This window comes from Manis pentadactyla, chromosome 7, assembly GCF_030020395.1.
Source record: "Manis pentadactyla isolate mManPen7 chromosome 7, mManPen7.hap1, whole genome shotgun sequence".
Classification (NCBI taxonomy): domain Eukaryota; kingdom Metazoa; phylum Chordata; class Mammalia; order Pholidota; family Manidae; genus Manis; species Manis pentadactyla.
The window spans coordinates 116,800,156-116,826,777 of NC_080025.1; the positions used below are offsets into that span (position 1 = coordinate 116,800,156).

The 26,622-nt window shown below is 39.0% G+C and overlaps 1 protein-coding gene across 1 annotated transcript in view; it reads left to right on the forward strand.

The window, feature by feature from the left end:
• The first annotated feature begins 13,932 nt into the window (after positions 1-13,932).
• Positions 13,933-26,622, forward strand: part of CAPZA2 (capping actin protein of muscle Z-line subunit alpha 2) — a 62,441-nt gene continuing 49,751 nt past the window's right edge. The window contains exon 1 of the mRNA XM_036905697.2: positions 13,933-14,316. Within this exon, the coding sequence (XP_036761592.2) occupies positions 14,278-14,316 (39 nt within the window). The 5' untranslated portion in view covers positions 13,933-14,277. The remainder of the gene's footprint in view (positions 14,317-26,622) is intronic.

Consider the following 26,622-nt stretch of genomic DNA (forward strand, 5'->3'; position numbering starts at 1 on the left):
GAGAAAACAAAAGAATTGCTAGGCTTACATTTTGAAGAATAGGCCTGGCTGTGATTAAAAACAAAAGCAAAGGCACCATCTAGTTGATTATTATCCAAGCTGAAAATCACTGTTATCATTTACGAGTGAAAGGAAAATTTTACACATTACTGTATTAGGGTTCTCAAGAGAAACAGAACCAATAGGATATATATATATATATATACACACACACACACACATATGAGATTTATTATACAAATTGGCCCAAGTAGTCATGGAGGCCAAGGGGGTCTCACCATCTGCTGATCTGCCATCTACAAGCTAGAGAACCAGGAAACCTGGTGGTGTAATTCAGTCTAACTCCCAAGAAAAAGGAGAGGGGTGTACATCTCTCAATCTGAATGCCCAAGAATCAGGAGCCCTGATGCCCAAGGGCAGACAAAGATGGATGTATCTGCTCAGAGAGTGAATTTGCCCTTCCTCCTTCCTCTTGGTTATTCAGGCCCTCAGCTGAGTGAATGGTGCCCACCTGCAAAGGCAAGGGAGATCTTTGCCAAGATCTATTATACTACTGTCAGTCTACTGATTCAAATGCTAATCTCTTCCAGAGAAACTTCATAAACACACGCAGAAATAATGTTTTACCAGCTGTCTGGCCAGAGAGAGGCACTGAAGAGTAGACTATGAGGCCATATTGGAATGAGACCTTTACAGCAGAGATGACAGGCACTGCCAGTCAGATTCTCCTTCCTGCAAGCTGGAACTGAAGACCTGAGAGTAGCTAAGTCAATGGTGGGATCATGAGGATCCCCAAATCCTTGAGTAACCAGAAATCCCTCAGTGAAGTAGTAAGGACCTTCTACTTCCTTTGAGTAGCACTTACCTTCCTCCAACCACATCCCCTCTGGTCTCTTCTAATTTATTTTTGCTTTTTCAGACAACTGAGAAGGGGTGGGAGTAGGAGGAGTTAATTGATTTATAACTTTGGAAATGGTGGCCGCAGAGAGGAAAAGAAGTTGTCTCATTAATGGCTAAGGGCAGAGGAGGGATAGATGATTTGAGCAGCTAACTTACCTGCTAGAGCAACCTTGCTGCAGTCTGGAATGATCTTCCAGGCCCTGAAAGCAGTCTGGAGGCTGAGATGTACTGAGGTTCTGAGTTTTCTACTTCGAGCCAGGAGAGTTCCTGTTCTGGAGGTCTCATCCCTGGGAGCCTGTCTTCCTTAGCTCCCCAGTTTCCTTCTAATAAGTGCTTCAGAACCGAGGTATCTCCACTCTGATCTCTGAAACTAAAAATGATAACTAGCACAGAAACTAGATGTAGTTTTTCTCATGGTGAGTATTTATCAACCATGAAAACAAACACACACAACACTAGGTTATTTTTTTTGCTCCCTTTTTTTTTTTTTAAAAGAAAGTCACTCTTTTTTAGGTGACAAACAAATGTAAAATAAAGGCCTCTGTTCTAATCCCCCATGAAGTCTCTTTTTCTTAGTGGGATATGGTTACTACAGATGAGACCCTTTTAGGAGTTTCCCTTGGTAAAAATGTGACCCCTTAAAGTAACAAATGTTGGTAGTCCATAAAACGTCACTGATGTTCAGAAGGGAAGGTAGGGAGAAATTTTATGTAAGTGCTTACAGAGCTATTTTTATGTATTGCATTTCAAATTTTTTACTTGTGCTAATAGATAGATATGTGGTAAGTGTGTGTGTGAATTCTTTCAAGGCTAATCATTTTATTGGTCAAAGTTCTCATAAACTTGTTTATATAATTTGACAGGATTAGAATACTAATAATGTAATGCAATTTAACCTATAATTCAGTGACTTTATCTTGTTGAGAGTGACTACCAGAATATACAAAACAAATGGTTATTTACTTTCATATTTGACAATGGAATAGGTGATCTATAAATTTAAGCTACCTAGTCCATGAAGGACACCGTTAACAGTTAATGTGGTAAAGTCTTAAATATTTATCACCAAAGAAAAGCAAGCTAGTCATGCCAAATAGTATTTCTACTTACGTATGCCTCCAACATTTCTACTTCTATTTTTGTTTTTCAGAGTTTTCAGGTGTGGGTCTAGATGTCAAAAAGTGGTTAAGGAGGCAATATCTTTATATTCTTATATTACTGTGTTTTACTATAATACTTTTTTGGAGCATTTGATGTTTGTTTATTGTTGCTATGCTCTAAAAATAAGCCAGAATGCTTAAACAAAGAAGCAGGCAAATCATTGCAATACATTCTGTTTTTTATTTTATTTTTGTTGTTTTCTTAGTTCAGATGGTTTTAGGTTTGGTTTTTTGCTTTTGTTTTGGCTTTTGAAGGGCCCCCACCCATAAGATGGTGAACCTCCTGCTTCTCTTCCGAGTCCTCGGTTCCTGCTGGCGCCACCTGAAGCCCAATCACCCCTCGCCCCCCTCCAAATCCCAGCACCTAGCCAATAGCCACCAGCCCCGTAGAAGTGACACCTCAATCAGCTCATGCCCCTTCCTATATAACCCAGCACCTTTCCCTAATAAAGCGGAATTCTTCGGTGAATTGCTGCTGTGTGTCGCTCCTTTCCTTTCAGCTTTTATTTGTAAAACTCAAATAATAAAAATACCTTATTGCTGCCTAAAAAAAAAACACAAAGTACTTTAACCTGGCTTGTACCATTCAATTGTTTCCCCACTCCCCATCCACATTCCCATTATCTACTGACTCGCTCATTCCTGTCCATTCCCTGAAGTCTGTAGACCCAGCTCTCAGTCTTCCCTCCAGCTCTTTCATTAACATAATCTGCGTAGGTGTTGATTTGATGAGCATTCAGTACCTTGGTCTCTCACCTAATTGACCTCACCCTAAATGACCTTGTCCAACCCAGCTCAATGACTCTTTCTTTCAAGTCACACCCACCTCAGATTTTGTCTACTCCTGCCCCGACTCCAGCTCCCACATCAAAATCACTAGTGTAGATGTCAGTGTGGGACCACAATATTCTACTATGTTGACTTCTTTCTTAGACTGGTTGTCTTCAGACCTCTTATCTTCTCATCCCACCATCTATCTAGATAAGCTTACCTGCCACCTTCAGTTAAATATGACTATATGCAAATAACTCCCTATTTTTTATCTCCAATCCAGACCTCTCTTCTCAGCTTCAGACTCATATGTTCAACTGTCTTCTCAGCACATCTTCTCAGATAGCTCACATGCATCTCAAAGAAGCATCCAAAAATTGTGCTCCCTTCTTCTCCCCAAAACTGTTCCCACTAATCTTTCTCACCTTAGTAAGTGGTACCTATGTTCACCCAGTTGGTCAGACCAGAAATCTGAGGGTCACCTTTGACAATTCTCTTTTCTTCACTTCCTATCGCCAATCCACCACCAAAGTTTGTGCCTGCTAAAACATCCTTTGGTACTTTTTTCCATCTTTATCACCTTTTCCTATTTAAGCTATCAGGTCTTGCCTAGACTAAGAGAATAACCTTCTAACTGGCCTTCCCTCATTCATTTTTGCCAGTTCCAGCCCATTCACATAGTATCTGGGGTATATAATTCCCTCATTAAAATTTTCTTGCTCTTAGAAAAAGTTCACATTGCTTAAAAGACCTCCTGTAATCTGGCCCCTGCTGATCCTTCCACCTCCATCTAGAATCACCTCCCCAGGTTCACATATATGGCTCTAGCCACAGCCGTTCTTTCAGCCCTTTCTTCAGATCCACCAAGCTTATCATCCTATGTTTTCTGGACCTGGAAACTGTCCTCAGTACTCATCTTATATTTACTACTTACTCTTCAGGTATCAGCTTTATTCATTCATTTAATAAATAGTAAGTACCTACTCTGAGCCATGTTCTGTGCTAGGCACTGTGAATGCAACAGAAGGCAAAACAGACCTAGATCCTATCCCATTGAAGCTTTTAATTTAGGTGAAGGAAGTGGACACCAACCAAATAACATACAAAGAAATGTAAATAACTCCATGGTGCCAGGTGAGCCTATAATGGGAGACCTGGCCTGATCAGGAAGGTCAGAAATCAGAAGAAACAACCAAGTAGAGATCTGAAGGAGAGTAACATTAAAGAGAAAAAAGGAATTACAAGCAGAGTAAATTGTATATTCAGAGTTCCAGTGGAAGAGGGATCATGAAGCTTTCAAAGAACCCAGAGAAAGCCAGAGTGGTGGAGCTGGGAGAATGACAGAAGTAATGACACGACAGACCAGAGACACCAAACATGAGCGACCATGACTTAACACCTTAGGGGTTGGGCACATAATGTACAAAATGAGAAGAGGGTATCACAGAACCTGCAGTAAAATGGAGAGTGTAAAATCTTTCCTACAGGCATTCAAACTGTATTTGAATTTGAAAGAACACAGCATTGAGCTGAAAAAGTATATATTTCACTATAAATTTATCCCCTCTATTATCATGCTTGAGAATTTTATCTTTATCTAAAAGCTTTGTAGAAAGCTGCTGAAATAGGAGTCATGGGGAGAGAGTGACACTAACAGATTGATATTTTGAAAAACACAATGTGTTTGGAAACTAAACAAGAAAGCAAAACCAAAACTATGAGTAATATCTGTACATGATAAGACATTGCACGTGTGAACCTGAAGCAGGTGCTGCTTCCAGCTTTAGTGTAGTGAATGGACTGAAGGGTCTAGGTAAAGTTGGTAAAGTGAAGACATGTATTGGATTTTCCCTCCCTCACAAACTCCAATTGAAAAGATGTTTTTAAATTAATGAACACCCAACAATGGAGAAAAGGAAAGGCTACAACAGCTCTAGATTTTTGAGGCCAGAAAACAGATGGAGGATTGCAGCAGACTTGGGGACCTTAAAAAGCCAAATCCTAAACTGGTGGTGGCAAAAGCCAAGAGTCAGCCTCATTTGTACCCACAGAAAATTCAAGGGGCCATGACTTGATAGCACCAAGCACTTCTGGAAATGGGGGTGAAGTGGGACCCCAAATCGGAAGGACCAGATGAAGGCTGTTTGAGAGAGGGCAGGTCCTCATCCCTTCCCTGCTCTGTACTGCTGAGCCACTGCCCCTTTCCCCACCCTGGCAGGGGTCTGGAAGTTTATTCTATGAGAATGTAAAATAAAGGGATTCTGGACTGGTGGATTCTGAGCATAGCTGGTGAAGATACCACGTCAAAAATAGGAATTAAAGGAACATCTAGATGGCGATTGCTGAGAGAGCCAACCTTCTTCCTCTACTTAGCTTTAAAGATACTGTTAGCCAGGCCTGTCCTCCTCTGGCAGATTTGAAGAGTCTCTGGGGATTCTGACAAACACAGAATGGGAATCATAAAATGGCCCAATCAGATATTCCTATAGTAAAACTGAACTACTTAGTCAAATACTCATAAACATAAGCAGATAACAAATAAAAGGAAAAACTTAGTTGTCAGGTTAGGGCTGTTACTTAAAAAGAAGAGCAAAAAGGAAAAGACATGCAAATATAGGGAGAAAAAGATAAAAAAAAGTCAAGCACCAACCCACGAGACAGAATGTATCAATAACTAGAAGTGCAGAAAGATTTAGATAGTAGTAAGAATAGAAATCATCAATGAAGTAATTTTTAAAGTTTCTCAGAACTGAAGGATGTGCTTTTCTGGGTTGGAAAGATCCAAAGGACCCACTAAAATGGATGAAAAGACATTCCATTGTGACATTTCAGAACACTTAGGACAAATGTCACTGATTAAAAAATAAAAATTTCTAGAGACAATGGAATACTGCCATCAAAATTCCGAATGAAATGATTCCAGTGTAGAATTCCATATACATCCAAACTATCAGTCAACTACAAGGACATGATGTTTTCAGATATGTACAGTTGCAAAAATCTACTCCTTACCTACCTTTTCTCAGGAAGCTTCTGGACAATATGTCCTACAAATACAAGAGTAAATAAAGAGAAAGTCATTGGAAACAGAGAAGAGGAGATCTGACATGACATAGGAGATCCCAGATAGACTCGATGCAGAGGACTAAAGGAATCTCCAAGAGAATGAGACAGGGAGACACCGGAGGGGACATGTTCCAGCTTGGAGCACAGTGTGCCTCAAGAATAAGGACTTCTCATGGGCCATCAGGATAATAATGCCTGCTGTGATCTGAAGGCCAAGGGCTGAGGTGAGCCTGGCTCAGGTCTATGTCTGTTCTTGGCTTACTTTGACCATGTGCTGAAGTGCCTGCTCTCTCCTCCATGCCCAGTGCAAGAACCACCTGCTTAGACCATCTTCGGACCTTGGTCTCACCCCAGAAGTACACTGCTTCAGCCTAAACCTGAGAGTGGGAGGATGGCCCTGGCGAGCCTGGGATCAGGATACACAGAGACCCCCGCGCCCCCCTCATTCCTGGCAGATGTCTCAAACCACATTCTACTACCGACTGGTGCCCTAGTGTTGCCTGAAACTCACTCACAGCCGTGCCCCCTGACTTCCCCTGCCAAACACTAGTAAACTCACACAAGTGCTGAAGCCAGACCGTTTTGTTGATCTTCTTCTCCCAGAAGCCTTCATTTATCATTAGCAGTATTGTCCTGTCCTTACACAATGAAATATGTGCTTGAGCAGTAAGGTTCTTAATCACCTTGTCCATCCATTTACATATAAACTGTTGTTGATAAAATAATAAAATACTATGTGGAGAAAATAAGCAGCACAGAATGATACACATTGAATCCAGATAGAGTTTATCTCAGCGAGGTAGGGATAGACAGGAGAATGAGATGAGAGAGGAAGACACTGGGACCTCAACTTTGTGAACAATGCTTTATTACAAACGTCTAGTAAAAGACATATGACATGAGCCTAGTTAGTTAACATCTGATAAAGCTGGACTGTGAACATGCAGATGTTTATGATACTAATCTCTATTCTTGCCTGCATATTTGAAGCATTGCATTGTGAAATAGAATGTATTTTAAAAATGAATTGGAGAGAGGTTAGATTTAGAGGCTTAAATGACTGTCTAGCATCAATCCCTTTTTAAATGGGTCTGTGATTCTGCCCTGCTTCCAAGCAAACAATTTAGCCTACTACAGATATATGGATGCTGGCAGGAAACATGAGACCACTTGCAGAAGACAAAGGGCTTTATTACTCATGGCACATCAAGACACAAAAGCATCATCATTATTTGCATTAATTTCCCTTGTCCCCTAGTCTCATTTGGCAGCACATACAAATTCAGATGGAAGGCCGCATGTGTCACGGGGCACACTGCAGAAGAGGAACTCTGAGCTTAGAGAACCCGAGTCTTTTACAATGGGAAGTAAGAAGCATGCTTCTGTTTTGCTCTGGAGGTAGTCAGTATCTTCTAAGGTTGATGGCTATGAAGGTTTCTTTTAAAATGATAGTCCAGAATAGAGTAATCATCTGCTTGCAAGGCGTGCAGCAATGTGAGAGGCCTGTTGAGATTTATCTCCTAGTTTATACACTCACATCACCCTGTGTATTCCCTTCACTACACTTATCACAATTATAATAACATAGTGATTTGAGTGATCATTTGTTTACCATCCATTTCTTCTCTAAATAATCAGCTCCATGAAGGAAGGGACCTTTTCTGTTTTGTTCATGGCTATGTCTCCAGTGACTAGAAGTGTGCTGATGTGTAATAGAAGCACAGTAAAGGGTTTTTGAAGGACTGCTTATGCATTATTAGACTTGAGTATACTAGAGGCACAACCAGAAGAAAGGTGAATGACTGGTTGCTGATGTCATAAGTCAAAAAGTACTTTAATGATAATCCTTTACATTCATCCAGCACTTTTTATTTTATGAAGCACCTTTCATACATTATTTCATCCAAGCTTCATAATAAATCTTGAGTTGGATGAAGATGTTGAGAAACCTGTCCGAGATCAATGGACATTTTGAGTGGAAAAAAAAAAAAACATGTCTGAAACCACGTATTCTAAGCCAATACTCTTTCCTATCTTGGATAAGACCTTTTTAATCCATGGCAGTTACAAGATATGACAATGTCAAAGCAAACTGGGAGAAATATCTTTTCAATGTTTCATATAAATGAAAAGTTAAACATTTGGGCAAGTATTTCACATATTCATTAAAGGTATCACAGTGAAGATGAATGATTAGAATTCAATTTCCATCAGACTGTGAATTACAAACAGCAATGCTTTATACATAAAGTATGCAACATTTATACATCATTTTACCCTTACAGAACACAGTGAGGTAGATATTATTTGTGTTTCCTTTTTAACAGATAAGAAAATTGAGCCTAGTGAAATCAGTGGATTCATACAACAATTTTTCCCATAAATTAAAATATAGAAATGTTAGACTGAAAATATGAGGTTTTCTTATAAAGGAAATTACTTTCCCAAGATGCAGAATCCTTTTCTTCAATACCACTCACAACAGTCTATTCTAATATGTTCTGCTCTACATTAATCTCTTACTTTGGATCATTATGTCAAATATTGTGAAATCAGGAAACTGTTTCCCAAACTAAGCCAATTCATCCAAGAAGCAGTTGGTATATAAACTCATAGAAGCAATCACATTATCTTCAGAATCTTGATTTTCTCTGGGAGTATTGAGATTTAAAGTAAAAGTAAATATTAATAATTTAACATTGTAATGTGCTTTAAATTCACACTGTTGTCATGAGATAGGCAGTGTAGCAGATAAAGAACTACATTAGAGGAGCAGAATTTAAAAGTCTATATTTCATCCTTTCATCCATTTTTTTCAATATGTGTTTCATCCAATCTCATATATAAAGAAAACATTTCTCATTTGTACCATTTATTTGGCAGCTGTCATATATTGCTTTGTAGGCTGATCTTTTTATATATTAAATTCTAGCCTTTCACAAACGGGATATGTTACTTTAGGATATGGATCATGTCCTGTAGTTTAAAATTCTCTCTACTTCACCTCTCTGCTCTGCAGTATCAGATCCAATTCAGGTGAGTTCCTGGTGCTCTATTTCTCTGCACATTTGCAAAATTAGCCCTACTCTGTTCCCAGGGATAATATTACCAAGGCAAGAGTAAAGTCTTTCCAAATCAGTATTTTACAGCTCATCCTCAAGGCTACACCAACCCTGATGAGGTGTTGGCCTCCCACCCCCAAGCTGGAGCACCGGAGCGCCCTCATGTGCCAAACCTTACCTTCTTTTCTACTGCTGTTCTCGTGTTCCCAATCTGACAATTTTTCAGAATCTCTCAGTCAACTCCCAGGAAAGGGGAAAGAGGCAAACTGAGCTTGGCTTTCTCGGGGAAAATGCGAAATGTAAATTACACCTCAGAGTTGTTCTGACCTGAGGCTACAGAGCTGAGTTTTCGTGCTCCATCATCTGCCAGCTGTTAGCTAAGGAGCTTCTCCACAGACCTAAACTCCCAGCTCTCTGCTTGCTGGCAAAGCAGCCCCAGTAGCATAAGAGAGTCTCCAAAGGAGAATTTCTGACTGTGTGAAGCAGATGCAAGAAGCTCTGCAGCATGGAAATAGTCTAAGTGGTCTGAGGGCTTCTGGTCAGAGTACTTAACAGTGTCTGCCACGGCTTTCCATACCAGAAGCAGCTCACAGGAGAAAACAGGTTCTCCCCACCGACAGCCCGGGACAGTGACTGGAGATCATCCAGCATCTCCCCGCAAAGGATGCAGCTAAAGTCATAAGAGTAAGAGGTGGTGACATGAGCCCTGAGCTGTATGTCCTTGAGGGGAGCATGATGAAAGGAGGAAAGACATCAGAGCTACAGCTCTGGGAGATGTCTGATGAGACAGGGAGCAGCACAGGTGATAATGGCCAAGGGCCAAAAGGCAGAGGAAGAGTGAGGGGTAAGCCTTTCTGAATGCGCATGAATTATTGTGGGGCCTCCACAGAGCTGGGAGGGAGGAATCTGAGCAGGTACTCCTGCAATTCTTTGGATTAGACTCGAGTTAGCAAAACGCAGTTGAATAGGTTGGTGTGGCTTGGGGAAGCACAAATGACAAATTTCTTTATCTGCTCTGTTGCTATTCTGCTATTACTTAGTCCAAATAAGAGTTAAAGGTATTATCAGACATTAAGGGTAAAAAAATCTATCTTTTCATTTATTATCAGCAAATCTGTTTATTTTGTTGCTTCACCTTTCCAACTTAATTTTTCACTCATTCCCCAAAATTTATGTTTGCCATATAGGGAGATTTTTTTTTTTAAGTGAGAAATTAGTCTGATGTTCTCTATCCACATTGTTTCCAAGACTATGCAAAGAAATCATATTCATGAATTCATTCCATAAGTGCTTTTTAAATTGGATACCACATTAAGTGGGTAAAAAAAAAGATGAAAAGGAAATAGTCCTTTGTTGAAAAAGTACCAACATGCATAGGAATGATAAACATCAGATTCAGGTTAGTGGTTACCTGTGGGAAAAAGGAAAGGGAATGGAATTTGGAAGGAGTAAACCATATTTTTTATATATCTTTTTTGTAATAATAATCCAAATAAGTAGATAGAAATAAATGGAAGCTTTAGTATTTCCTTGCCTCACCCTAAAGGATCACCTCGGACACTCCCCATGTCCTGTACTTCATTTGGGACATTGTGTGAAGATGCTAAAGGCTTCAACTTACAGTGACAGACAAATTCAAAGCAGGAATCAACTCAGTATTAAGTGGTGACTGAATATGGCATAGTAAAGGATAGGAGTATTTGTGTGCTTTGGGGGTTTTTGGGGAAAATGCTCTCCTGTTCTGGAGTTCCAGAGTCACACTTTAGGGATGCTATCAACCACATATGGGGGGCTACCTCAGTTTTTCAGCTCCCATTTAGAGATGTGACATGAAAGAGACATTCAGTTAATATGTATGCCAACAAAGATTTTTAAGCACCCATGTGTCAGACTCTGTATTTGTCAGACAACTCAGTAAGACATAGGCTATGTCCTCAAGGAGTGTATTGGTATTATAATATGATGATAATGGCTAACATGTATTGAGACTTTTGCTAATGCCTGCACTGGGTGCTAAGCACTCTGTCTGTACTATCTCGTTAAATCCTCACAGAAGTCCAGTGAGAGAGGTACCATTACTACCCTCAAAGTATAGGTGAAGAAACCAAACCCTCCAGAGTAAGTCACCCAGTTAACTAAGATCAGAACCCAGGATTTGCTGATTATAAAATCTGTACCTTACCATTAAAGTACATGGCAAAAATAAATGGAAAACTTTCTATGGGAATCTAGAAGAAGAAATTACTAGTTCTAGCTAGAGAATTCAATGTGGGTTTCATGGAAAAAAAGGGATAATTGAACCAAATTTTAAAAGGCAAAGAAATTCCAGAAAGGGCTTCAACAGAGGCATGAGAGAGCATGATGTGTAAGTAGATAGCTTTGTATGTTTCAGTGACGTGTGCATTTAGGGCAATGGCAGAGGTAGGTTTGGTGAGGTGTGTATGAGCCAAATTATGAAAGATAGCACATTCAGGAGGGAGGAAGAATTAGTAAATGACTTTCTTTGAGAATTCCTTGGCACCTCTAGAATGTCAGGCTTCTACAAGGGGGTCACTTGTGTGGATTTTCACAAATACAGCTGAGGAAATAGGACACACTCAACTACAAGGAGCCAAAAGTTAAGGCAATTATTTGATTTAGAAAGACAATTACTTTAAAAATATACATAAAGCTTGACACTTTGCTGCTGCCTTAGAGGACATTTTTTAAAACCAGTTGTGTTAATTGATCATGAGAGAGTAACAACCAACCAAATATTAGTTGTCTAATACTGGTAGTTTATGAAATGAGGAAACCTCTGACTTTGACAAGCTTAAAATTAGTTGAGGACATAGAGCACATCCACAGGAAAACAGACTAAGCCCACAAGTAATTTAAAAAGAAACCCTACAGAAGGAAGAATTTTTAAAAAATCAGATTTTGGGTAGTTAATTGGGAAGTATTATACCACTAATACGTAGAGGAAAGGTGAGTTTAGAAGTTAAATGAGAAAACGGTAGAAATTCTAACTTAATAGGTAGAATTGTTTTGGGGGAGGAATATTTTATTTCTTTTCTCTACATCGTAAAATAACTGATTATCAAGAATACCAGTACATTTCTACTTGAAGTCACATAATGGTCATTCAATTTTTATACCTATTTTGTGTACTGGCTTGAAATCTTTCCAGAATTCCTAGGTTTCATGAATTCTGTAAATCCTTTTAGCTGTATCTAGAAGGTGGTATTGGGAAGTTCTTGAAAGGATTATCAGAAATTATGCATAATTACTGGCTGTGTCACTATGGGGAGCCACATGTAAATATCACCAAGGTTACTATTATAAACATAGTCTGATTCAAATTATTGCAAAACATTACCAGATTTGGGTGAGGTTTCTAGAGGAAAAGAGCAGCCAATCAGTCAAGCAACAACATTTACTTAGTACCCAATGTGTATGAGTTATTGATATTAGGTGTTGCTAAGTAAACAGAAATCGAAAAGCAAAAGAAAATACCCCAGAAATAATGCTGATGCAGCAGGTGGTGGTGAATAAAACTGATGGGATGAGAAAGTACTGGTTTTATTTGATGGAGAGTGCCTAGGCTTTAGAGAGAGACAAAGATTTTGAAGAGGAAAGACAATAGAATACAGAATAAGATGGCCTGGGGTCTGAACCCAACTTAGTCACTTAAGTGCATGCAGTCTTGGACAAATATTTAGCCTAGGTTTTCTCTTGTAAAATGGGTATAAATTTTATAAATACCTTACTTCTTCAGGTTGCAGTGAGAAATCAGTGAAGCAAGGACTTATAAACAGTAAACATGTTATTTATTGGCATTCAGTGAGGTCCTTGGCCAAACTGTGTGGTTTATTCTCTATTATGCCTTCTCTGCAGCATTTACACTCAACAGACACCTGCTTTTTGGCCGCATGTGTCAGCAAGTTTCCCCTTCCTGGACTATGAGCTGTTCAATAGCCCAGATTCTGTGTGCTTTCCATCCAGAAGAAACAATGATTCACACACTATGAGCACCCAGTAAATTGGTTATAATAGTGTTTTGCATATGAAGTTATTTGAACTTTTTAAGGGACTCTCACGTGACACATGCATGTGTCAAATTCATCTCGCTATTTCTGATGTCATGTCACTGTTTCAAAAGTTGTCAAGAGCTTCTCATTTTCTACTGAATAAAAACTTTAAAAACTTTTTTAAATTGAGCTATAATTGACATATACATTGTATTCGTTTAGGTGATTAAAGTTTTAACTCCTATCTAAACCCTAAGGCCTTGCTACTCGAAGTGTGGGCTCCAGACCCGTAGTACTGGTGTCACCTAGGAGCTTTTTAGAAATGCAGATTCTCCAACCCCATTCCAGACCTACTAAATGAGCAACTGCATTATAACAAGATTTCTAGCCAATTCATATATACAGCTTTGACTACATCTTTAGTTTCTAGCTAAACTTGGAAGTTTTAAAAGATTCCAAGATTTTACAAATAAAAGTAATGGATGTCCCGTAAAACTTGACAACAATGAATAATTTTTTAGCATATCTCAAATGCTTCAGGGGACATATTTCAACTTAAAATATATATTGTTTACCTGAAATTCAAATTTTACTGGGCTGTGATTTAATCTGGCAATCCTCAGCAGAGTAAGATCTATGTCGCATATAAATTTGAACTCCCCTGCAATAGTAGAGTGCCTTCCTCAACTGCTCAGTATTGTGTTTAAGGAATAGTCAGTTGGCCTCTTGAGAACAGAGGTTTCTCTGGTTTTTGCTTAACATTGTACATCCTCAAAAGCAAACACAGTACCCTGCACACAATAAAGGACCAATTAACGTTTCTTTAATGAAAGAATGAATATGTCAAGAGCAATTTTCAGTTAAGGGACTTGACTGTGTTACATTTTAATGAAAGCTGAATGTTTTTCTAGTAATTTAAAAAAATGTTCCTATTCGTACACTTTTTCACATTTTAGTTGGTAGTGTTCAGGGCTTGATGGGAACATAATCGAGGGCTCAGAATGTACTCTGTTGCAGACCGAGTCCATATGGTCGGTGGAGAGCAGATTCCCACACTCGGGATTCTGGCGTGTCCGCAGCAGACAGCAGGCGACACCTCCCCCATCCCGGGCCGCCGAGACGCCCGCGCACGCGCATAGCCGCGCTCCGGCCCCCAGAGCCCGGTGGAGGGAGGCGGGGCTCCCTGGGCGCGTGCGCGGTGGCCTGGGCTGCGGGCCCCTCCCCCGGCGGGGGCGCGCGGCGCAAGGACCGTTCGGAAAGGGGGAAGTCAGGTGGCCGCCGCCGCCGCCGTTTGTCGCCAGAAGGAAAATGGCGGATCTGGAGGAGCAGTTGTCTGATGACGAGAAGGTAAGAGCCGCGGGGGCGGCGGAGCCCGTCTGTCCGGAGCCGGCAGAACCCCGGCGCATCTGCCTGGAGCGGGGCCGGAGAAGGGCACTGGTCTGCGCGCTCAGCTGCCCTTCCTCCCTCTCTCCGCTGCGCCCTAGTGCCTGCCCCTGTCGGCCACCCGAGGCCCCGCGCGGGGGCAGCTCTGCCTGGCCTGCTTGCTCCGCTCCGCTCCTTGTAGGGTGTGTGCTCCGAAAATAGGAAGTGGAAGCCGGGCGGCGGCGCCTAGCGCGGCGGGCGGGGGCAGGGGGCGGCGAGGGCGGCGGCCGCCGGGGACCCGGTCCCTCCGCCTGGCAGCGGGACCCTGCACCGAGTGTGGGGACTGCGGGGCGCTCTGGTCGGCCTGCGAGCGGCCCAAGGGCAGGGCTCAGCCCCACGGCCTGGCTGGGGAGTGTAGCCGGGTGAGGGGGTAAGAGGGCAAAAATCGCTTGGAAAGCAGGCCTTCAGTTCTCCCAGAAGCAGAATGCTTCCTTTCCTGTTTCTCTGCGCTTTTTTTCCTTTCCCCGTGAAAGTCTCTCTTTTCTTTTTTTGGCTTATGCTGTAGGGTTTGCATCTCCCTTGTTCCCTGCGAGGCAGCAGAGTTGCTCACAGAAAGCTACCCCCACCCCACAGTTGTTTCCGGCCCAGGTTGTCAGCAGCCCCCCTGAGGGCCGATTTGGTGGCGCCCCGTCGTCCTGCTTGGACTTCTTCTGGAGGAGGGAGATTGTGTAGCTCCTTTACTGTATCTTAGATGATATGACAGCATTGGAACCAAGTGAACGACTTAAATTCTCTGGCATTTAAAATAAGAAATCTGATCATTGAACTACTTCTCTCTTATTCGCAGTTTTCCTTTGGGTGTGAGGTCCCATTCCCCAATACGGGGGAGGGGACCCTACTTAAGAACCTTGACGTTTCTCCGACTCAGAAGTAACTGACATATTCTGAATAAGATAGTTACAGCTTTTAATGTGTCCACACTTAATTTAACAATGTTCATGTTTTAAGAGTTCCAAAGCAGTACAGTGAAACACAAACACATCGTGGTGTTTAAGAAATCCTAATGTAAGCCTGAGGATATTTTCGGTTGGAATTCTGCTCCAAGTGTCTTTATATTCTGTCTTTTTGCACCGAAATATTCTGTCACCTTCCTCATGTGAATGGGTGGGTCTCATCTTCAATTTTGGAAATCCTTTTCTCTGTTCTGTGAAGGTGATAATAAAACGACACAATGGGGAGAGCAATAAGGTTGCTCCATGATCCCTAATTCGCGGACCTGATAGGCAGATCCCGTATACACAAAAGTTGGTGTGCAGTATTCACACGTGTAATATTGGTAAATAACCATGAGTTAGTAACTGAAAATGTACGCAGGCTCACACGCACATTCAAAATTAAGTAGTGCCAAAAAGTTTTTAAAAGAATGTTATGTTTTTATTTTACCGTTTTGAAGTGGTGATTAGTAGATCAAGTGGCTAGAAATCAAGTTGAGCGAGTATTCGGTGTTCGCCTTAATATAGACCTGTAATGTCTTGTAAAGGCCTAAAGTATCAAAGATTTTTCAAAATGAGATGACAAGATTCCTTATTATCTGGCACTCTCAGGGTACTAAGTGGGGAGGAGGGTGTCTTACTCTCTAAGCTTGCCCAACACATTTTAAGGGTAGATGAATGAAAATTCTAATTTGAAGGAATTTGATGTTTTTGTTTTTAGTTCGAGTTTTTGTAAGACTTTTCTGTAGATATTCACATAGAGATTTCATTGCTATATCTAGTAATTTAAGAAAAATACTGACCAAACTTTTGGGTTAAATTGTCATCTTAGTTATCTAAATGTTCTTCTCATCTTTTGGGAGGAGGACATTAGATATGGGATTAGAAAGGATTTAAAGGTGATATTATTAATTTAGTATTTAAATCATATTACTCTTTCTCCCACCTTGTTTGTAATTTTCAAAAATAAGCTTTTAATACATAAGTTTTTGGAATTTTCATTGTTGATTGCAGATCTAAGGAAGGGGAAGCTCTTGAGAATTATGTAGTACTATATATACTTCGCTCAGTTAGACAATACATAAGTTAATTTGTTGTAAGTTTGGGATAGGTTTTATTACCATTTGAGAGATAAGTAAAATAAGGTTTCAAAAGCTTTAATTCACCCAAAGACATATAAGTAGAAAGTGGCAAAGGTCGTATTTAAACCCGAGTTTGTCTGACTCCAATGTGTTGCTCTTGTGACAATAAACTACCTTAACAGTTGATGATAGGAACTCTCTGGGTTTATCTCCTTGTTTTTAAATTGTTGATAGCTTATTTTGAAAAAGAAACAATAGTTCTTTTGTTTTTAATAAAAATTTTAAATACCAAACATTAAATAGTGTTGGGTTCTAAATTTAGTTTGTGCTTTGTTTTAGACCAAAGTTTATTATTGTTTAACACATATAAGTTTTTTTTTTTATTAAGGTACTATTGATATACACTCTTATGAAGGTTTCACATGAAAAAACAATGTGGTTACTACATTTACCCATATTATCAAGTCCCCACCACATACCCCAATGCAGTCACTGTCCATCAGTGTAGTAAAATGCCACAGAGTCACTATTTGCCTTCTCTGTTAACACATTTAAGTTTTATGCAACTAGTATAGTTTCATATATGCCCTAAGTAGAAAGCATTTTAGAAATTAATGTAGATATCTTTACTTTTTAAAATCATGTATGTACAACTGCTTTTTGAGGATACCACTATGAAATTTAATAAGCTTTTCACCTTTGGCCACTGGGTTAATAGGAAACAAAATTATCTGAAGAAGCACAATGAAGTTCTTTAAAATTACTCATTTCCTGTAGTGTGCCCCATGGAGTTTTTTACATAGTTACAGAAACTCTAGGCCAAACAGAGTTCAAGTTTTCCATTCTTGGGTTAGCTGCATTATACAGTAAAGCCTTTCTGTGAATTTGAAATTATATAAACTTGTGGTATAAGGCTCAAATAAGAAAAACTATTCCCAGACCCCTCTCTAGGTGAGAAATCCAGGAAGTCACTCCAAGCTCCAGGAAAAAGACTCTTCGTTATTGGTTGGAAAGGAGTGTTTTTCCCCGTCACTCCTTCCAACTTCCCCTAACGATTAGGGTGAGCCACTCCTATAGCTTTAATTCTAGTATCTTTGTAGATATGTCTCGAGTACATAGCACAGCTCTAACTTCTTTCTTGAGCACTGGTCATACATTTTTATCTGATGGTCCTTTTCCCATGAGACAAAGAGATGTGTTCAAATGGAAACTGCTGAAAGTCAGTTCATAAACTCCCTCCCCTTACCCCTACACAAAAAGGGGCAGAAATCTGTCTCATCCTGTACATTTTTCTCTTTATTTCTCTATTCCCATTATTCCAGTCATCCAGGTTTTAAACCTCAGCTTTATCTTTTTTCTCTTTGTGCTCTGTACCTTAAAATCAGTTTTCTAAGTCTTGTCACTTCTGTCATCAAAATGTGTCACACAAGTAATTTATTTGAAAAGTTAATTCATTTATATTATTTGGTTTATAACCTCTTAGTTGTCCAGACTGTTATTTGTGTTATTAACTACTGTTGTTTAGTAACAAAATTTTACTATGTGTACAGAATACAAATTGATTGTACCTGTTCTGTGACTACACAGATAAGGAAGAAATAAAGCCAAAGGAAGAAGAGTAGGGTTAGAAGAAGGTATCATACCGGGTCCTTCCCTTCTATTATATTTGCCACTGCTAGGCTTTTATTACAAAATTCCTAGACTAATACCTCCAATTTCCTATATCTAAGCCATGTTTTAATATGTCATTTTTCTATTCCCAAACTTATAGTTGCTTGCTCCTCCAATGCTCCTCCATCAATGCCAGCTCTTGAAAGTGGTATTCATGGCCTCGTATTCCATTCTAACCTAAATAGTTCTGACTTTCCCTATATATACTGTTGTTTAACATGCTCTGAATTCAAAGAGAACTGCATGCTACTCCAAGTCTAGTACCTCAGGTAAATTATTTAATCTCTCAGCCTCAGTATCCTTTGAAATGTGGGGATATAACAGAAGTATCTCTGCTTAAATTGCTGTAAGCATAAATGTTGCCTGACATGTAGTAAACACACAATAGAGCATAGCTGTCTTAACTCTGCTCATGTCTTACCCCCTTTGAGTGTTGGTACTGCTCCCTGGTCTGTCCCAGTTTTTAAAAGGGAAAGTCGTTACTCATCCCTCAAGATTTAGCTCAGAAGCTAGTTTAATCTCTCTTCTGAGCATTGTAACACATCAGTAGTATTCAGTACAGTTTGGCATAATAGTTACTTGCTTCTTGTCCTTTATTCCCTATTTTATTGGAATTCCTAAGTGGAGAAGTAATGTCATCTTTAGCATCTGTCCTATACTGCATGTGATGAGTACATTGGTTCAGTGAGTAAATGAACAAAGGAATCATGAATTCACAAAATTAAGAGAAAATAACAGTTTTATGAAAAGTAGAAGTAGCATATAAAAGCAGATTTTTGAAGGAAAATGTAGTATGCCTAAACTTTTCATTTCTAAATAGTGCTATAGATTTTAAAGATACAGTCAGATGAAACCCCTGGTATTCTTTGAGGTACAGGTGGTAAAATTAGCTGTGGTTCAAACCACCTACACATGCTAAATATTCTTTATAAGTAGTTTATATATTTCTCCATCACTGCACTGCCATAGTTTAGCTTCAGAAATTTTGTTTGCAAGTAAAAACAAAGTAAGCTGCCATGTGTAAAATCTGTATTATTCTTAACTATAAAGTAAATTCAACTAGTAAGCTATTAATGTAGAAAATAGTCATTTCTAATTTCATTCTGTAGATGAATGACTTCTGTCATTGCAGCAATAAAATATAAAAATTCATACAGGAAGCAAAAATTTGATAGATGCTGTACCATTAGTGGAATTTTTCAGACTTTGCACATTAAAGCAAATTTGTAGTACTTTTTCAGTACATTTGGGAGCCATCTACATAAAATAAGGATAGTTAGATATGTAGAAGTTTGCATTTTAGTGTAAGAACTTGGAATATAAAAACATTTAGAGATGAGAGTACAAAGTAATTTTCCCCTTTGAAAAGAATGACAGGGAAACTTGACCTGTGGTTCAGTGCTTTGACCCAAAAGCCTAATTGTGTAAAGTAATAATTTATTGCAAGGTATCATGCATATTAAAGAAAAAATAGGTGTTCCATAGAACCACTTGTATGTGTCAAAAAAGGCGAATTTCAAAAATTTTATTTTGAAGGTTAGATGTACAGTCTGCATTCTTTCTCTGACATTTATTTACATACTCCATTGTGAATCTAATGCTGAGAACTTTTCCTGCACATTTTAGTTCATAATGTTTCTGTTGATTGACAATGAATGTAAACAGTGTCTTAGAACTACCTTCCCATTCATTCATTTACCCAAATAACATATTTTATTGAAATCAATAAAAAAACTCATAGTTTTCCATAGTTTAAGATCTCTGAAATCAGGCTTCATTGTGACAAGGCTTATGATATTTAATTGGTAGCATTTTTCCTTTTTTAGTGGTAAGTAATATTATGCATCATACATTGATGGTGGATTAAAATTAGCAAGGATATAATGTAGTAACAGCCTAAACTCTTAGCATCAGGGGATTGGTGGGAGGTGGTTAGTATGGCATCTCCTCACTCATTGTGTTGAGGGCTGTTGGAGAACTTCAGTTAAACTCGGGCTTTTTGATGTGCTCTGTGCATAATGGAACATTATTCAGCCATGAGAAAGAAGGATATCCTGCCATTTATGACAACATGGGTGGAACTTTAGCACATTATACTAAGCAAGATTAAGTCAGTTAGAGAATGATAGTACTGTTAGATATCATTTATCTATAGAATCAAAAAAGTCAAATATGTTTGGAAAAAAACAAAAATAGTGAAGTGGTGGTTACCAGGGGATGGGAGGTGGGGGGATAAGATTGATGGTGTTTATGGGTACAAACTTGAACAAGTACAAAATAAGCCATTGAGATCTAATGCACAGTATGATGAATATAGACAGTAATGTACTTTAATGATGTAATGTGATATATATTATTTCAGTGGCAATCACATTAATATAAGTGTATCAAAGTAATATCCTGTACACCCTAAATCACAAAGTGTAACATGCAGGCCCAGAGATTTTATATAGCTTTGAAAATCCCCTCATTGTGGGTTGGAGCCTGGAGATAAGATAAGCCTTTTAGGAGAACAAGTTTGGACATAGCAAAGAAGAGAGGGCAGAGAGCATAACTTTTGAATATACTTTCATTTAAGGCTGAAGAGAAGAGTTACAAAGGTGAGGAGTAACTCTTGAAGTAGAAGCATATACCTAGTACAAGTAGGTGCTCAAGTCAGAGAACTTGAAGAGAATTATCAAAAGGAGCAGTACTCCAACAGACACATGAAAAGATGCTCTACATTGCTAGTCATCAGAGAAATGCAAATTAAAACCACAATGAGATATCACCTCACACCAGTAAGGATGGCCACCATCCAAAAGACAAACAACAACAAATGTTGGCGAGGTTGTGGAGAAAGGGGAACCCTCCTACACTGCTGGTGGGAATGTTAACTAGTTCAACCATTGTGGAAAGCAGGATGGAGTTCCTCAAAATGCTCAAAATAGAAATACCATTTGACTCAGGAAACCCACTCCTTGGAATTTACCCAAAGAATACAAGTTCTCAGATTAAAAAAGACATATGCACCCCTATGTTTATCGCAGCAGTATTTACAATAGCCAAGAAATGGAAGCGACCTAAGTGCCCATCTGTAGATGAATGGATAAAGAAGAGGTGGTACATATACACAATGGAATATTATTCAGCCATAAGAAGAAAACAAATCCTACCATTTGCAACAACATGGATGGAGCTAGAGGGTATTATGCTCAGTGAAATAAGCCAGGCGGAGAAAGACAAGTACCAAATGATTTCACTCACATGTGGAGTATAAGAAGAAAGAGAAAACTGAAGGAACAAAAGAGCAGCAGAATCACAGAACCCAAGAATGGACTAACAGTTACCAAAGGGAAAGGGACTGGGGAGGATGGGTGGAAAGGGAGGGATAAGGGGGGAGAAAAAGAAAGAGGGCATTACAATTAGCACGTATAGTGTGGGGAGGGCACGGGGAGGGCTGTGCAACACAGAGAAGACAAGTAGTGATTCTACAGCATCTTACTACGCTGATGGACAGTGACTGTAATGGAGTATGTGGGGGGGACTTGGTGATTGGGGGAGTCTAGTAAACATAATGTTCCTCATGTAATTGTAGATTAATGATACAAAAAGAAAAAGCAGTACTGGTACTGCACAGAGATTAAGGAATATAGGATTGAGAAAACCTTTGGGTTAAAGAGAAAGGGATGAGAAACAAATTGTATTTACTATATGCCAATATCTACCATATTAATGAATCTCCATTATCAGAGTAACCTTTTGATTATCCCCATTTTACAGATGGGAAAACTGGTGCAGATGAGGCCAGCTATTAAAATGGGGGACTAAATATTAGTGGTGGCCTCTAAGAGAGCAGTTTTACTAGAGTTTAGAGCAGGAAGTAGAGAGAAGCCAGATTACCAGGGACTAAAAAAGTGTGTATATGTTTTCCATCTTCCATAGTAGCCTTTCAGTCTTGTATGCATTATAAACTACTCATCTTTCAGTAGCCAGATCCAAAGACTTTCTTCTTCTTCTTCTTTTGTATGCTGGCTTATTTCTGCACCCTTAGCAGTTTGTACATGACCTTTGTTATAACATTTATCAATTGTAATAGGTTTACCTGTTTTTATTTCCTGTGTTCTTCAGGGGCAGGTCCTGTGTCTTACTCATTTTTGTAATTCCAGTTGAGAGCCTGGCATATATTAATTAGATCAGTGGTTTTCCACTCTAGTTGCATATTAGAATTGATAGGAGAGTTTATAAATAAACATGGATGTACAGGCTTCATACATGGGTGAGGCCTGGAGCCTCTCTACTTTTTTGTTAAAAAAAAAAAAGCTTTCTTTCTAGATGATTTGAATGAGCCACCAGGTTGGGTCACACTGTGGTCACTATAGTAGGTGCTCAATAAATGTTGAATAAGGATAATAAGTGGAGACAGTACATGTAAATTATTCTTGGAAAAATTTGGTAGTGAAGCAAAAGAAAAAATAGGTATTACTGCATTTTTTCCTACTACTGCATTTTAGGGATACTTTTTTTTAAGATAAAAAATTTAGGACTGTTTGTGGGCTGAGGGGAGTGATTCAGAGAAGAGAAAGAAAATTGAAATGTAAGATAAATAATACTTTTATATAACTTTTCTAGGTAATGATAACGCCTCCTTTGGATTCATGAGTTTTTTCATATTTTAAATAAATGGTGAAAACATATTTAAAGAAAAGTTGAGTTCAGTAGATGACCTCATATTAGATTAAGTGACATTAGCTATCACAATGACAGTTATAAAGGAAGAAATTCTTAAGGAAAACTTATGAAACAGATTACCACTCAAAGTATACTCAAATTAAAATAAATTGGCATGTAATACAGTAGTGATCATTCATAAACCATTCAAATATGATAGAGTTCAAAAAGTGTTTTTCTATTCTTATTTTACTTGTAACTCACATAAAGGCATAGGCAATTTTTAGAGAGTTATGGGAACAAATGTCAAATCTGGTACTTGAAGTGAAAAAATGCATAATAGCTCTTTTTAACTTTACTACTGGTCTCTATGACAAGTGACCCTTTTTGATCACGTTCCTCGGAAATCAGGTGAAATTTATGATTCCTTTCTTTAGAAGACCAAACACCTCGGATTTTGCATATACAGTTCCTTAAATGGTGGGTACAATATCTGGTCACCCATCAGAGTTACCTGGGAAGATTTTATGAAATAGATATTTGTACATCTCAGTCCTCTGGAGATTTGTTCAGTAAGTCTGGAATGGAACATGGGAATCTGTGTTTTTCAAAAGCTTTCCAAGTGAAGTTGACATCTATATTTAGGAAATCTCTACCCTAATGTCTTCTGTCTTGCTCAAGGAGGAAATAACTATGTGGGATAATGTCCAACATATGGAAATTAGAAGTGTTGTTGGCAAGGTTTTCAGATAAAATACAGGGTGCCTGGTTAAATTTTAATTTAAGATAGGTAACAAATCATTTTTAGTGTAAGCATTATGCATGCAGTGTACTTTTGGGTCCCTGTAGTGTGCAGGGCTATTTGCCTCTACATTTCATGATTCCAGATAGCTATTTTTTTGTAGTGTGTGTATCTTCTCCCATGAACATGCAGTGTCTGCATTTTATACTTTCATCTCCTTCCCCTTTTTTTCAGTTGCTCAAGGCTTTTAAGTTCTTTAAAGTTATTGTCAGCTTACCGTATTTAAAGCTGCTTTGGTGAGGACTCCCATTTCCTGCTAAACAGTGTTTTCTTCAGACTGTCTTAAAAATCTCATAGAACTAAAGCTATACTTAGTGTTTGTAAAAAGTTTGCCAACTTACAATGTCCAGTGAAAGAATCAGAAAAATCTGGAGAATTTGTAGGCATAAGCAGTTGAAATAACATTAATTTTGCCAACAATTTCTATAAATTGCAGCAAGAATTGATTGGCAACCTGTAGTATACTCTCCAACCCTGTTGTATCTTCATGTTCTAGCTGGTAATCATCAAGTTGAAGTGGCACTGCCAGATGGTCCCCTCTTCCAATAATAGATACATCCTAAAGCAGCAGGGGAGGCCAAGGGAATCTAGTCACTCTGCCTGTGGCATTTCACAGTAGCTTCTTAGCTTTGCTTGATAAAGGTATAGTCTGTAGCACTAATGCTAAAAGTGAGAGACAAGGACTACAAAGCAGAAAGCTACATGCGGTGTTTATGTGCATCCAGCCCTCCTTCCCTTTGTTCTCTTTCCTTGAGAAGTTGTTCAGCCTTAACGTGGCAGTGTAAACAAATTTAAGGTTGTACATTTTCCAAATTCTATAGTCCAAGTAGGAAGGGAAAGATACTTGGTGTGTTATATTAATTATTCTTTCTGAAGGGTCACCCAAAACCAAGAGCAACAATTCTGTACTTCATTAATACATGTATGGATCATCTATGTATGTCACAATGATACCAAGGATTTTTGATTACAGCGTCTTATACCAGATGTGCCTTCCATTTACATCTGTTGTAACACTGAGAAAGAACCAGGGAGTTAGGAACTTCTTTAGAAGAGTAAGGCACCACAGCTTCATAGGATTTTAGGCACAAGTAGTAATCTTTCTGGTTATGAGTAATCTCTTTCCATCACTATAGTAAATGTCTGGCTTCTACATGTTGGTCCAACATGATGTGTAAACGCCACACGCATCTGTACTGCTTTGTTCATCATTTGGCCTCTTGGTCAAATTGAAAATTTGTGGAAAAGCTGATTTCTGTTTTTGTGGGCTCAGAATATAGGCAGGGCTCTGCACCATATGAGGGGCATCAGCTCCTTCCCTGTAGCACATGAGGAACAATTTGTGGCAGGAAGCATCCCAGCATTAACAGAATGCTGTCTTCACTATCTGCACACTGAGGTGCCTCTGATCCTAAAGGACCATCTGCTGACATCTATAGAAAGAAAGTAGTGCTTGTGGAAGGCAGGAGACAATTTCTTATGACATTTATCAAAATGAACTATAGCTTTACTTGATGGAGGTGGTGGCATTCTTTCCTTTCTTTCCTAGGGAAGGGATTTGGGGAATTCTTTTTAAAAATGGTGGAATCAACTTTTATCTGATAATGAAAAATGAATATCCTTGATTTTCCCTTGTCTGGATAATTCAACAGTGTGCAACTGAATTCTGTTGATTTTGCTCAGGTATTCGTGGGGATTCTGATCCAAAGAAGGTTGAACAGAGTCAGAACTACCTGTACAGCACAGTGTTCATTTTTTAGGAAGTCCATTTCACTTTTAAGATCTGATTTACTCTATCAAAGACCATTTCTCACTATTTAACAAACTAATTTCATCTTCTAATATCTGAATTTGCAAAGAATTCCTTATTGGCCAAGTTGTAGAGAAGAGTGGAGAAAGATTGCCTAAAATTATGAAAGAGCCTCTAATTTATCATCTACTCCATTGACCACATTCACAAGATTTTTCCAGTTACTTTATCACTCAGTAGAGTTGCAATAAATCTGGAGGTTTTGGAATATTTTATCTACATTATCCCATAATTCAAAATCCTGATGGTTACTTTCATCTGAAAAGGTTATTGGCTTAAGCTTGTAGTTATTCTTAAATAAAAATTCATTAACTAATAAGAATTTTAGAGCTCTTTTTTCAAGAGGTTTGATTAGCTCCTGAATTTTATTACTTGATTTGTAAGTTTTTTTGTTCCTATAAAGTAACTTTGTTTTCTGCAGCCTCTGTCAGGTTGGCTCAGATCCTTCCCTTTTTTAAATGTGGTAGGTTGAACTGTCAATCTTTCCCCTCCTCCTTTCAGATCCACTGGAGGATAGGAAACTAACCACAGTGGTGAACTATGTTTGAAATAAAAATAAAGATCTATGAATAATCTCTCATGCCCCTATAATATTTGGGCTATATATCAGCTTATTTACTTGCTTGAAATATATTTTAAATAACTGAGTGCCCTGCTTGCTAGTCCCCACATGCATATCTTAAATTTGAGCTTTCCAGATAAGTGACATCTTGTTTTATTTTCCTCCTTTTCACTCTGTTGGTGAGGGAGGGGTCTCTGCTGTGGGGTTTTGGAGCTGGCTGAACATATAATACCTGACACTGGGTAGAGATGAACAGCAGTTAACTAAGCATATACACTCAAAAGCCCAGGAGAGAGGGACACAGCACACAATTCAGGGCCACATGGGGGTTGCACTGGTGAGCAGAATGAACAAGCAGAGGTCATGGGAGGTGAGCTTTGTAGTATCAAGAGGGGAGAGTTATCCCTGGTGCTTGCAGAAGGGTGTGATTGGCTTTTTGAATTATTCTGCAGGCTGACAGGGAACTGAAGCCAGCTACTCAGGGATAAGCAGGAACAGTGCCTGTTCCCCATGATAAAGAGGGTCATCTGTCTAGGGGACCTTATCTGCAGGAGCAGAGTGAGGATGGGATCTTGCAGTTAGGTCATTCAAGGCCCTCCTGGTTTTCCCCAGATATCAAGGCATACATAATATTGGGCCTGATTTTTAGGCCTTGTACCACAGGTCTCAGTAGTACTAATCTTCCATCAAAAGAATTTGCTGATGATTGCTGTACTTCATAA